The sequence below is a fragment of the Leucopleurus acutus genome, assembly GCF_964270905.1.
Source record: "Leucopleurus acutus genome assembly, chromosome: 9".
Classification (NCBI taxonomy): domain Eukaryota; kingdom Metazoa; phylum Chordata; class Mammalia; order Artiodactyla; family Delphinidae; genus Leucopleurus; species Leucopleurus acutus.
The window spans coordinates 22860098-22872361 of NC_139144.1; the positions used below are offsets into that span (position 1 = coordinate 22860098).

General features: G+C 41.6%; 1 protein-coding gene across 1 annotated transcript in view; it reads left to right on the top strand.

Annotated features, from left to right (window-relative positions):
* Positions 1-847: 847 nt before the first annotated feature.
* Positions 848-12264, top strand: part of SLC26A5 (solute carrier family 26 member 5) — a gene marked incomplete at its 3' end in the record, with an annotated part of 30293 nt that continues 18876 nt past the window's right edge. Inside the window, exons 1-6 of the mRNA XM_082846919.1 lie at positions 848-1005; positions 2971-3110; positions 6684-6794; positions 7879-8045; positions 8593-8757; positions 10696-10848. Coding sequence (XP_082703045.1) covers positions 854-1005; positions 2971-3110; positions 6684-6794; positions 7879-8045; positions 8593-8757; positions 10696-10848 — 888 coding nt within the window. The 5' untranslated portion in view covers positions 848-853. The remainder of the gene's footprint in view (positions 1006-2970; positions 3111-6683; positions 6795-7878; positions 8046-8592; positions 8758-10695; positions 10849-12264) is intronic.

Below are 12264 nucleotides of genomic sequence, written 5' to 3' on the forward strand. Positions count from 1 at the left end.
TTTATGACTATACAAAAATTTATGTTTTATTGCATATAGGTAGACATTTGGGTTTTTTCCAACTTTTCACTGTCATAAAGCTGCAATTAACATCCTTGTACACATTCCCATGTACAGAAACACACTGGGTTTTTATTCCTTAATCATCTCTTTTACTCATATGAGTAGTATTCATTATGTAGATAGGTAGGTAGGTAGATAGATAGATATAAATATAGATATATCAGTCATCCTAATAGTCTTACACATGACAACACAATAAACTTTAAAATGATTATAACATTGCACTGATGTTTTCAACTTGTAGCTCTTGTGGAGACATAAGCCTCAGCTCTGAACCATAGAATAATTTAAGGAGTAACCAAACGTGAATACAGAATTGGAAAGGAGGCTAATGTACCTTCAAGAAACTTAGGGTCAATTTAAGCACTGATCTTGCTCCTTTTTCTTTTTCTTTGATGTGTAAATGGTTAGAGTCAGCCTGATTCCCTGTTCCCTTAATATTGACTTGGAGTCAACTTGCTGCAGCATTTAGCCACTGAAGTTAACACGATCCTTTGTTTAAAGTATGCACACTACCCCCTCGTTGCCCTGGGAGAGACAACATGTTTTTTACTGACTTTGCTTTCCTTTCATTTATTAGTGCCTACTCTGTCCAGATCACTAGGTTAGATGCTCTGGGTGTCCAAAGATGAAGGGGTCCTCAGAATAACTTGCAATAATACCGCCAAGAAGAGATGCATCGGAACGGTCATCAGTAGGATTTTGGCATCTGACAGAGTTTTTATTTTCTCCCTTAGTGAAATTCAGGAAATGCTCGTGTCCTGCTATTGATGAATAATTTCAGAGTACTATGGATCATGTTGAAGAAACTGAAATCCTTGCAGCAACCCAGCGGTACTATGTGGAAAGACCTATCTTTAGTCATCCGGTCCTCCAGGAAAGACTGCACAAGAAGGACAAGATTTCGGAATCCATTGGGGATAAGCTGAAACAGGCATTCACGTATGTTGTTTCCACTTATTTCCTTTAATCTGTCATTCACTTATGAGAGAAGCAAGGTCAAATGTATAAAGAGAATCTGGCAACGTGGAGGAGAAAACAAATGGTGAGCACTCGTGATTTGCAGAGCTGTCCACACATTTCATTCAGTGGTAGATATTTGATGGAACACAAGCTTCATTACATATTTCGCCATATTTATTAAATTCCTTCTATGCTTTATGTCTGTATAAAGGTTTATATAAACAACCCACTTTCCAATTCTCCACCCACCTACATAATATCCACCTCTTCCATTTGTCTCTCAGGAATGTTCCAACCCCTCTTTTTCCCACTTGACTTCTACTCCATGTGGCAACACCCTGAATCTATGCATTTAAGTCCCCAACCTAAGCTATCAAGGACACTCAGTGTCTTAGGACACTTACCATTCCCAGGCCAGCAACATGGCTGTGTAATACATGTGTGCCTGACATGTGTACCTGATTGCACACCTGAATTTGCAAACCATCTGATTGCTGCCTCCTGAACCCTTGAGACCACAGCTTCATATAAGCTTCACAGTGACCCTGTGCTCTAGGTGTGACATCACGAGAGGTTGAAGGTATGTGCACTGGAGTCAGACTGTCTGAGTTTTAATCCCAGTCCCAGCCGCCCACCAGCTGTGCACTTGAGTTTCCTGCTTTGTAAAATGGGAATAGTAATTAGGGCTTACATCATCGAGTTCCTGGGGTTAAAACCTATTAATATATGCAAAGCGCAAGGCACATGGCAAGCACTATATAAATGCAGCTATTATTAATATCTCAATTTTCTAAACCAGGAGACTGCTATGAAATCTGGTTTGTTTCACTCAAATTCATTGCTCTTGCCATAGTTGCCTGACAGTTTGCTTCGCGTATCTTCCTGCATCTAATTACCAGATACTCTTAACCACTAAAGGCACTGTATAAAATACCATGCATGCTGCAGTAATGCATTATCCTTTTAAATGGAATAAGTTGCTTCCTCATCACCAGGAGGACTTGAGGCTGTCATAGTGGTGATGGAACTCATCTGTCCATACTCTTACTCACTGATGTCTTTGATTATAGGCATAGACTGGCAAAAGGACTGGCTGAGGTCCAGAATATAGTCTGTGTATCAAAGTTAATTAAACCATCCGGGGATTAAATGCAAAGCCTTGGTTTTTTCAGCATGGTGTTCACCTAACCAAGATAACCAGACATAGACTTAGCTACAGTGCTCCCGTGACAAATGGTGCTTTGAGTTTACCTAATCAGAGACATATTCATAAAGCTCATAATACCTGTGAAAATTTCCTTCATTTTATAAGGAAAGGGAAAACTAAGTGGGTAGATGCTGGTCATTGGTTCCACATCCAAGAGTTAACTCAATCAGTAAATAATTCCCCTACTTCACTTTACACCAACACAGGAAGCACAGTAAGGGTTTCACCTGTTGAAATAATAGCTTCTGGGATATCTCAACTATTTTGAACCTAATTTTTTTTTTTTCATGGTCAGTTGTAGAGCATTAGAGTGGAGACAATTCAGATGTTCCTTTTTTTTTTTTTTTTTTTTTTTTTGCGTTACGCGGGCCTCTCACTGTTGTGGCCTCTCCCGTTGTGGAGCACAGGCTCCGGACGCACAGGCTTAGCGGCCATGGCTCATGGGCCCAGCCGCTCCACAGCATGTGGGATCTTCCCGGACCGGGCACGAACCCGCATCCCCTGGATCGGCAGGCAGACTCACAACCACTGCGCCACCAGGGAAGCCCAGATGGTCCTATTTTTTAAAAATAATAATAAGCAGGTCTTCTTGTCTCTGACCTCTGCAGAGTAGAAGAGTCATCCTCGGCACCAGTTTTGAATTCTTCCTTACTGCTCCAGGATATGAGGAAGGGAAAATGCCTTGGTGTGAACTCTACAGAAATGGTCCTCATTTTACCTATTTCTTTGTCCTCCAGATGTACCCCTAAGAAAATACGAAATATCATTTACATGTTCCTCCCCATAACCAAGTGGTTGCCTGCATACAGATTCAAGGAGTATGTGTTGGGTGACATAGTCTCAGGCATAAGCACAGGTGTGCTGCAGCTTCCTCAAGGTCAGTAGAATATATTTCTTTCTTTCTGTCCTTCGCTACCATCTCCTCAAACAGTTGCTTGACCATTTTTCTGTTTAATTTCATCGTGATTGGAAATTCATAGTTTTTATCATTATAGTTCTAGTAACCTTCACCTGTTTAAAGGAATTCTCCAGAAATAACCCTTTTAAATAACCTTTTAAAAGCCCCGGAGATACTAGTTGTAGAATGTGGTAATACTGTTTTACAGACCAGTACATGTAGGAGCTGGCTGGGCATTGCCTTTCTCTCGCCAGGTTAATCAGTCACTCCATGAGCATGTTGTTGAGGTTGTCCTTTTTTGTTGTTGTTTTTTTGTTGTTTTTTAAATTTTATTGAAGTATAGTTGATTTACAATGTTGTGTTTCTTTCAGGGGTTGTCCTTGTTCAGGTTCTTGACTTATAAGTCCATACTCTTACTACAAGGGACCATGATATACTGAATTCTTGTGCCTTTGTGTGATTTTATATGTGATATAAGAATTTAAGAAAACACTCATTGATTATTCATCTATTCACACACATTTATCAAGTATCTGCCTGGCCGTCCCCATCTTCATGGAACTAACTATCCAATCAGGGAAAGAAACATGAAGCACATAACAGCACGCATCAGTTTTTAATTGCAAATGATGGTAAACACTGTGAAGGAAGATACAGGGCACTCTGACATGGTGATACTAGGGGGACCTAATTTAAGTAGGTGAGTCACAAAAACCCCTTTAAGAAGGTGAGATTGAAGTGAGACCTGAAGGACGAGTAGCAGGGAGGTAAAGAATGAGAAGAAGTGCACTTCAGGAAGAAGTGATAGCATGTGTGAAGGCATTTAGCAGGAAGAGAATTGGGTGTTTGAAGAATTATGAGAGAGGCAGGGTGCTAGGAGTGTGGGGAGTGAGGGGCTGGAGCCTGGCAAGGCGAGCAGTGGCAGGTGTGCACAGCCTTGACGGGACCCTTTGGATTTCGTTCTGAGCGCAGTGAAAGCTGTCAGCGTGCTTTTTTCAGTTGGGTATTTCTGGTAAGAGATCACTGAGACTGTCGTGTGGGGAGTGGACTTGGCTGGCGAGAGGTCACCAGGATGAATGTAGGGAGACCAATTAGAGGTGACAGTGACTCAGTGTGGTCAAAAGGTGATAATGGCTTGAACAGCCTCTAGGTAAGCTGGCAGAAAATCTATTCCCTTCTCCAGTTGCCCAAAAACTAATTACTGAACAATCGGTTTGTAAAAAAAAAAAAAAAAAAATTTTTCCCAGTGATCAGTTAGCTGAGTTTTTAATTTTCCAAGTGACTGAGTTATCGAATCTATTAAATCTGTTAAACAAAAGCCTTAAATCAGGTTTAGGACCACTCTCCACAACAATTTTGGCACCAACACCCCAAGGATAGAGAAAGGGATGTATTTAAAGGCAGAGGTGAGGGCAGGGGGAGGAGCAGACAGAGGCTCGGCATCTGGAGTGGGAAATAGGAGCTAGACCGACATTCAGTCAAGTTGGACTGACAGCGCCACAGGAAATGGCTGTAGTGAACGCATGTAAATGAATACGTCAAAGAAATCCTCAGAATTTAGCCTAGTTGGGTTTTCACTGAAGTGCCATTCCACAACTTTTTTTGGACCTGTAGACATTACGTAAACATCTACCCATTGAACTGTGAGCTCACAAAGGCTCTTCCTTGCCCTGTTCAGCTCCAAAGAGCCTGCAAGAACTTACAGCACAAGGCAGATGGTCACCTGTACCCAGAGAAAAGAGCTATAGTGACAAAGAATATTCTCAGAATTGAAATACGTGAGTTTTCAGACTGAGAGCAACCATCAGGTACCCATCAGAATTCGTGAAAAATTAACTTAAAACAAGACACACCATTGTAAAATATCAGAATACCAGGAATAAATAGAAGATCCCAAAACTTTCTAGAAAGGAAAAAAAAAAGTCACATAACCCTGAAATCATAACCTAGAGGAATCTGAAAAAAATAGGCATTACAGAAGGTCAACAGTTTATATCTACAACGATAAACCAAGAAGTAACAATGTGAACAGGTTATGTAGAACGGGTTTCTCAGCCTGTACCATGTACACTGGTGGTGGGGGGTGCCATCCTGTGCATTGCAGGGTGGGTAGCAGCATCCCTGGCTTCTACCCACTAGATGCAGCAGCAGCCCCACTCCCAGGCTTGGTAATAAAAAATGTCTTCAGACATTGCCAGATGTCCCCTGGCACTGGGCAGAATCCTCTAATGTAGGAACTGCTGATTTAGAAAAATGGAGATAAATGGTAGAAAAACAGCTGAAAGAGTTAGAAGTGAGTGCTTCTGGGGAGTGGAACCTAGAGTAAGGCAGAAGAGTGCTGGCTTTTCCTCCCAGCCTCCCTAGTACTGCTTGGCTTTTTATACTATGGATGTGTGTTTCTTTGCTAGAAATAAAAAATATTTTTAAATGCAACATTAAACTTACCATATTGTTACATATGAAATAGGGATGCTTTCCCAACTCTTCTTTTGCTAAAATGTTCTTATCCACAATATGACAATGCATTACATGAACTTTCTAGTTATTCCAGACACTTGGTGAGGCCCCAAAGCTGAGAACAAAGGGTGTTTATTGCTTACACGCTCTAAAGAGGGATTCCAGGCCATCCATAAAAAACGATGAGTCAATGACCCACAGGCTCTCTCCTCGGTGCATCACTCCAACAGGATGTAAGGGGACAAGAGGACTGATACTAGATTTGGAATGAGAATTTTCGAGAGAAAGGTGAAAAAAGCCCTATGCATTTCCCCTCCACCTAAAGTTAAGGAAGGACTGCAAGAGAATCACTTGGAGCACTGGACGTGTGTCCCCTGGAGTTTGTGGGCACTATTGCCTAATTCTTGCAAAAAAAAATAAATCTACAGGTGAAAGGGTGTGAACTGCCTATGACAGCAAAATGAAGAGGACCCCTCCTGTGGGCATGGCCTGCACTTGCACAGTTTACTGGGGTAAAGCATCAGATAACTGGGCACCCTGGGAGGTAACCTGGCTTGGCTCATTTGAAAGGTACCTGCCTAAGAAGTCTGCCTACAGGATGAGCAGCTGCCAGCCGAAAGAACCTGGAGGAGGTGTAAGAACTGGAACCTGTAAGGGGCCTAGGTCGGTGGGGGCGGCATTACATCGGCCAGGGAATAGTACAGTGGGAGCTCCTCACTGAAAACGGGTCTCCAGAGAACCCTGAAAACACCCCATTGGAGAAACAGCTGGCATTTGGGCATCAACACCAGATTACAACTGCACCAGTCAAGTAAGACTTCCTGCCGTTATGTAATTTGGGAAAGAATAAAGCAGAAAAAAACCCACCCCTGGCAAAGAGGAGATGACAAGGAAAACTGTCTCAGCCTGGGCTCTCTGAACACAAATATAGGATTCCATGTAAGAGTGGGATGGAAGGGTGGGCATGTTAAAACACATCTGCTTAAATTAACATGATTTTCACTTGTTCATCAGAGAAAGAACCAAGAGAAAAACACACATAGCCCTCTGTTTTCTAATGAGCTCCCCGTTTCTGTTTGGTTTTTTATCCCACAGGTTTAGCCTTTGCAATGCTGGCAGCTGTGCCTCCGGTGTTTGGCCTGTACTCTTCATTTTACCCCGTTATCATGTATTGTTTTTTTGGAACCTCCAGACACATATCCATAGGTAAACCTTACAGTTGATATTTTAGTACCTTTCCTTTTGGATTTCCAGGCTTTGCAGTGTGCCAAAGAAACAGCATGTTTGTTATTAGGACATCTGCTTAGTAACAACTTTTGTTACTGTATACCCAGTAGGTGCTTTTAAAGAATACACTCCCCCTCAAGATTTCTAGAACTAACAGCTTTCTGATAATCTGGGCATAATAGAAAAAGACAGTTTTCTTGTGTAAAAAGAGCAATTGTTGAAATCTGTGAAATAAGTGCTTGAGTGCATAATACAATTTGCCTGCATCTCTTTTTTTCCTCTGTTTTATTAGTGATGCTGCAAGTTCCTAATTACCATGCATATAATGCATTTTCATCTTATTTTAGGCACTGAATTGTACTTGGTTTCTCTTTAGTGTATTTAGGATCAGATTTATATGGATTTCATAATAGTGTTGATGCTGCCTGAGGCTGCCACCAGCCAACACACACAAGGTCTCAGCTGTCCGTTGCTGGGTAACACCCCCCCCCCAAGTTTAGCAGCTAAAAACAACCACCATTTGATTATCTCTCACAGTTCTTGTGGGTCAGGATTTGGGAAGGGCTCATCTGGGCAGTTGAGGCTCGGCGTCTCTCAAGCAGTTAAGAGTCAGGTGGGAGCTAGAGCCAGAGCAGCTACAGGAAGGCTGGACTCCCCCTCCCTCTCTTCTTACCTCCCGCCCTCACCCTCTCTCCACGTGGTCCTGACTGGGGCTTTCTTGCCTGTAGGACTGCAGCACAAGCGAGCAGTACGGCTCTCAGGTGGAAGCCGCATCACCTGTTGTTACCTGGCCTCAGCAGTCACGCAGTATCGCTTCTGCTGCATTCTTTTGATTATTAGTATGTCACAAGTCCACCCAGATTCAAGGAGAGAGGAATTAGACCACCTCTTCATGGGGAAATGTCAGGGTTCTAGAAGAGTGTGTGGGATGGAAGATTTTGTCACACTGCAGTGTTATTTCAAGGAGGATTTATTGACCTTACCTGTGTCTCCTGGGGTACTGGAAACAACCACATCAGACATACTGAACATAATTTCCCTGATTAATGCTTCCTTATTTCAGGTCCATTTGCAGTTATTAGCCTGATGATAGGTGGCGTGGCTGTTCGATTAGTACCAGATGATATAGTCATTCCAGGAGGAGTAAACGCAACCAACAGTACGGAGGCAAGAGATGCTTTGAGAGTGAAAGTCGCCATGTCTGTGACCTTACTTACAGGAATCATTCAGGTAAGACTCACAGATGTGGAAATGGGCTCTCATTTGCTCATTTTATAAATATCTGTTGAGCACACTTGGCTGGTCTACATGGTGGATAGGGTCAGCCAGCAAAACTCCAGAGCTCAGGGTTCATAGCTCAGGAACGCCGGTCCCACTGCATGCCTTACTTAAATTGATACTGAATAGGAACTAGCTAGCTTCAGTTGGATACTTTAGAGATTCCAAAAGCAAGACTAGCTTGAAGCGGGATGGGTTAGTAATGGGAAGAGGGCCTGGAAGGAGCAGGAAGTGACATGACTAAGCCTACCCCCACTTCTGAGGGACAGAGAGAGTACGGGGGTGCCCATTGCTCCGTGGGGCTCCAGGCCCTTCCAAACCTTCCGTTGTTTTCTGCATAACCAGTGATTGATCTATTAGCTACTTAACTTGCTGCAGGTGCAAGTTTGTAGTATTAGAAAATGGTCCAGAAAGAACTTTTTAATGTTTTCTGTTGGTTTTAACTTCGTGACCTATCATGTGATTTATTTGTTTCTTTGTCATTAAAAAAAAAAAAAAGTTTTGCCTAGGTGTCTGTAGGTTTGGATTTGTGGCCATATATCTCACGGAGCCCCTGGTCCGTGGGTTTACCACTGCGGCAGCTGTGCATGTCTTCACCTCCATGTTAAAATACCTGTTTGGAGTTAAAACAAAGCGGTACAGTGGGATCTTTTCAGTGGTGTATGTAAGTAAGCAACTTCCCGACTTACTGGTACTTGTTTTCCCTTCTTTATTTTTCCCCCTTCTCTTCTGTATCTCTTTTACCTTCAAGGCTCACTTTTCTTATGTCCAAGAATTTCAATAAAATGGAGGAGATTTAGTTATTCTAAGGCTTTTCTGAGAAGAGCACTACAAGGAAAATTAAACCTTAAAGTCTCATTTCTTTAATACATGATACTATCTACCTCACAAGGAATTTTTTGGTTAGGTCTTTTTTTAATATTTATTTATTTATTCGGCTGTGCTGGGTCTTAGTTGCAGCATGCAGGATCTAGTTCCTTGACCAGGGATCCAACCCAGGCACCCTGCATTGGGAGCACGGAGTCTTAACCACTGGACCACCAGGGAAGTCCCTGGCTACGTCTTTATTTGGTTATTTCACCTTGACTCTAGTTAGCTAAAGAAACAGCTTTTTTCTTAAGACAAATTAGATTATCTTTGGGAACTAACAAATAATTTAAAGGCATTATGGGATAATAGATCTCTCTCAAAAACTGCTTACTCAAGCAGGCAAAAAAATAAGTCTGTAAAGGATCTATTGTGTAACTGTCACAATTAACCAGTTTAATCTAATAAAATAGACATAGATCCTTCTACCCAACTCAGAGAAGATATAAATTATTTGCAAGCACGTAGGTAACAATGGTAATAACTGATCACGTTGAGAGTGGTCACGTAGAACTGATCACAAATTCTAAAAATGCAGCGTTGTTTCACATGGTGCAGTAAATTAGCAATCAATAACTAAATATAGCTTTAAAACCCCCATACATTTGGAAACCAAAAACATATTTTAAATAACCATGGATAAAGAGGAAGTTATGAAAATTATTAAAACCAAATGACAGTGTAAGCACTACATACCAGAACTGAGATGCTGCTGAAGCTATCCTTGGAATGAGAGATCTATAGCCTTTGGAGGTATTGACGTGTCAGACACTGTGTTAGGCAGAGCAGTGAGTTTACGGTCCAACGGGAAGACACATAGTAAACTGCTAATCACATAAATATGTAATTAAGTACAAATTGTGTTAAGTGCTCTGAAGAAAAAATCAGGCTGCTCTGAAAGTTGAATAGAGAGAGCTTTAGATTAGGGGTCTAGGAAAGTCGCTTTGAGGAAGTAACAGTTAAATTGAGTCCTTCATTGATTAGAATGGAGTCCAACTGTGGGAGCATTCCCTAAATAACTAAATTCTTCGTTTCCCGTAATAGCTGGTAACATGCTTCTTACTCTGAGATTTCTCAAAATGCCTTGTCACAAAGGAAGTAGAACAGACAAGCATACTAGAGAATGCTCCTAGGCATTGATAGGAAAAGTGTGTAGCCTGGGCTCGGTGGTAACCTGCTTTCCCAGGGTCCAGATAAGTACTGACTGCATCTGGGGTGCCGAGACGGCAGCCTTAGGAGAAAATTAAGCGGCTTTCTTCTCTAACTTTCCTGGGCTTCTTTCCAAGCTTCAGCCACTCTCTTCCCTTCAAAGCTCACCTGATTCGTCTTTCATCTGCTAACAGTGATTTCTCTCCCTCTTTCAGCTCCTAAAAGCTTTCGTATGTATTTACCTATGGATTTTTTTTGCTGATATTACCCCTAATCCTTTCCTAATGCTCAGGACTCAGCTTCAGGGTTACTTTTCTGAATTTTACAATTCTACATTGAGATGTTAGCGTAGCAAAGAACACTGTAATATAAGATTGTCAGGTAAGGATTACAACTACCAAGTTGTATGACTGGGTAAAAATGACTCCTAATTGGTGAAAGCTGCAGAGAGAGAGACTTCAGCCTGAGAACCTTTAGCTAGAAATGTCCACTAATGGGATGGCTGGTGTGAATTAGAGCACTAGACTGTCTCTGTCTATTCAGGGGCTCTTGCTTGATGTAACATCCAGTGTTCACTGTGTTACAGAGTACAGTTGCTGTGTTGCAGAATGTTAAAAACCTCAACGTGTGTTCCCTAGGCGTTGGGCTGATGGTCTTTGGTTTGCTGCTGGGTGGCAAGGAGTTTAATGAGAGATTTAAAGAAAAATTGCCAGCGCCCATCCCTTTAGAGTTCTTTGCGGTAAGTCAGCGTCCAGCAGCTTACGCCTACCTGTTTCTGTGTGGGGTTTAGAAGTGGACCCGGGAGGAGGAGACTTGACCTCTTTTCTCTCACTTCTGCCAAGAGAAGGTTGGAATTTGTCAAGGGGAACTTTTACAAATACACTGACAAAAAAAGAAAAGCATTAAAGCAGAGTCATGGATGATTTTTAAAATATAGCTGAAGTCTGTCCATAAAAATGTGAATGTAAACTATCTTTGAGTGAAATTATGGAGATTTTTCTTTTTCAAAGTTTTTATTGTCTAACTGTTTTATAATGAACATATAAACTTTAATAACCTGAAAAAAGTAAGCTGTTTCCATTCTGAAAAGAGCAAATGACAAAGGTTCCCAAACTTTCTTGGTTCCTGGCACTCCTAGGCCAAAAGAAATGCCTAAGTAATAGTTCCATTTACTAAGTAGTAAGGTCCAAACAACTTCATACGTATTTATGTCTAACAACTTAAGAACTGTTTGTAAAAATAATGCACATATATTGAAATAAAATATATTTTATGACATTCTTAAATCACCACAGTAATTTATCAATGAACGCGTATGGCGGCTGGTGGGCACTTCACAATCCCTCAAACCTGGGAATCAGATGGACACCACTACCATCATTTCCTGTTCACTTTGATTTTTGCATGGTACCTGCTTTTTTATCACAGTGACCACTGAATGCCCAGCTTTGCAAACATGTGGTGTGACTGAAAGGAATGTAGTAGGAACTAATATCGAAACTGTGAACTACCTCAAACTAGAAGTTTGCATGGTGTCTGACACGTGTCACTGTTTTCCTTGAAAGTCATGTCCCACAGTGTCCTGGTGAGTTCTCCTTGGGAGCCTGGAGCACTTTGGTGTATAGTTTTTTTTTTATTTTTTATTTTTGGTTTTTTTAACATCTATATTGGAGTATAATTGCTTTACAATGGTGTGTTAGTTTCTGCTTTATAACAAAGTGAATCAGTTATACATATACATATGTTCCCATATCTCTTCCCTCTTGCGTCTGGTGTATAGTTCAGGAGCCACAAGGAGAAGAAATAAAAAGTATAGGTGTCTGATCCAAATCTAGCTGAAAGTTCCAGCCACAAGAACCACTGGCTCGTATAGCTCACAAAGAAGCCAGGCCCTTTGACCCTTGTCCTTGCTTTCATCTCGTCTATACCCGAATTGGACTGTCTCTCACTGTTTTAAGACCTGTTCTCTCATTGGGGTTGGGCCCAGAGTTCCTGTTTCCTCTTGGAGAACAGCAAGAGGTTCTTAGCTCCTTCTCATGGCAGTGGAGAAAGGCAAGCCCTAATCATGAAGTAAATGATGAAGACTGACTTTCCTGGCTTGGGATCCTAGTTTTGTCCACTTTCCAGATTCTCTTTAAAGTTTCCTTCATGTTTT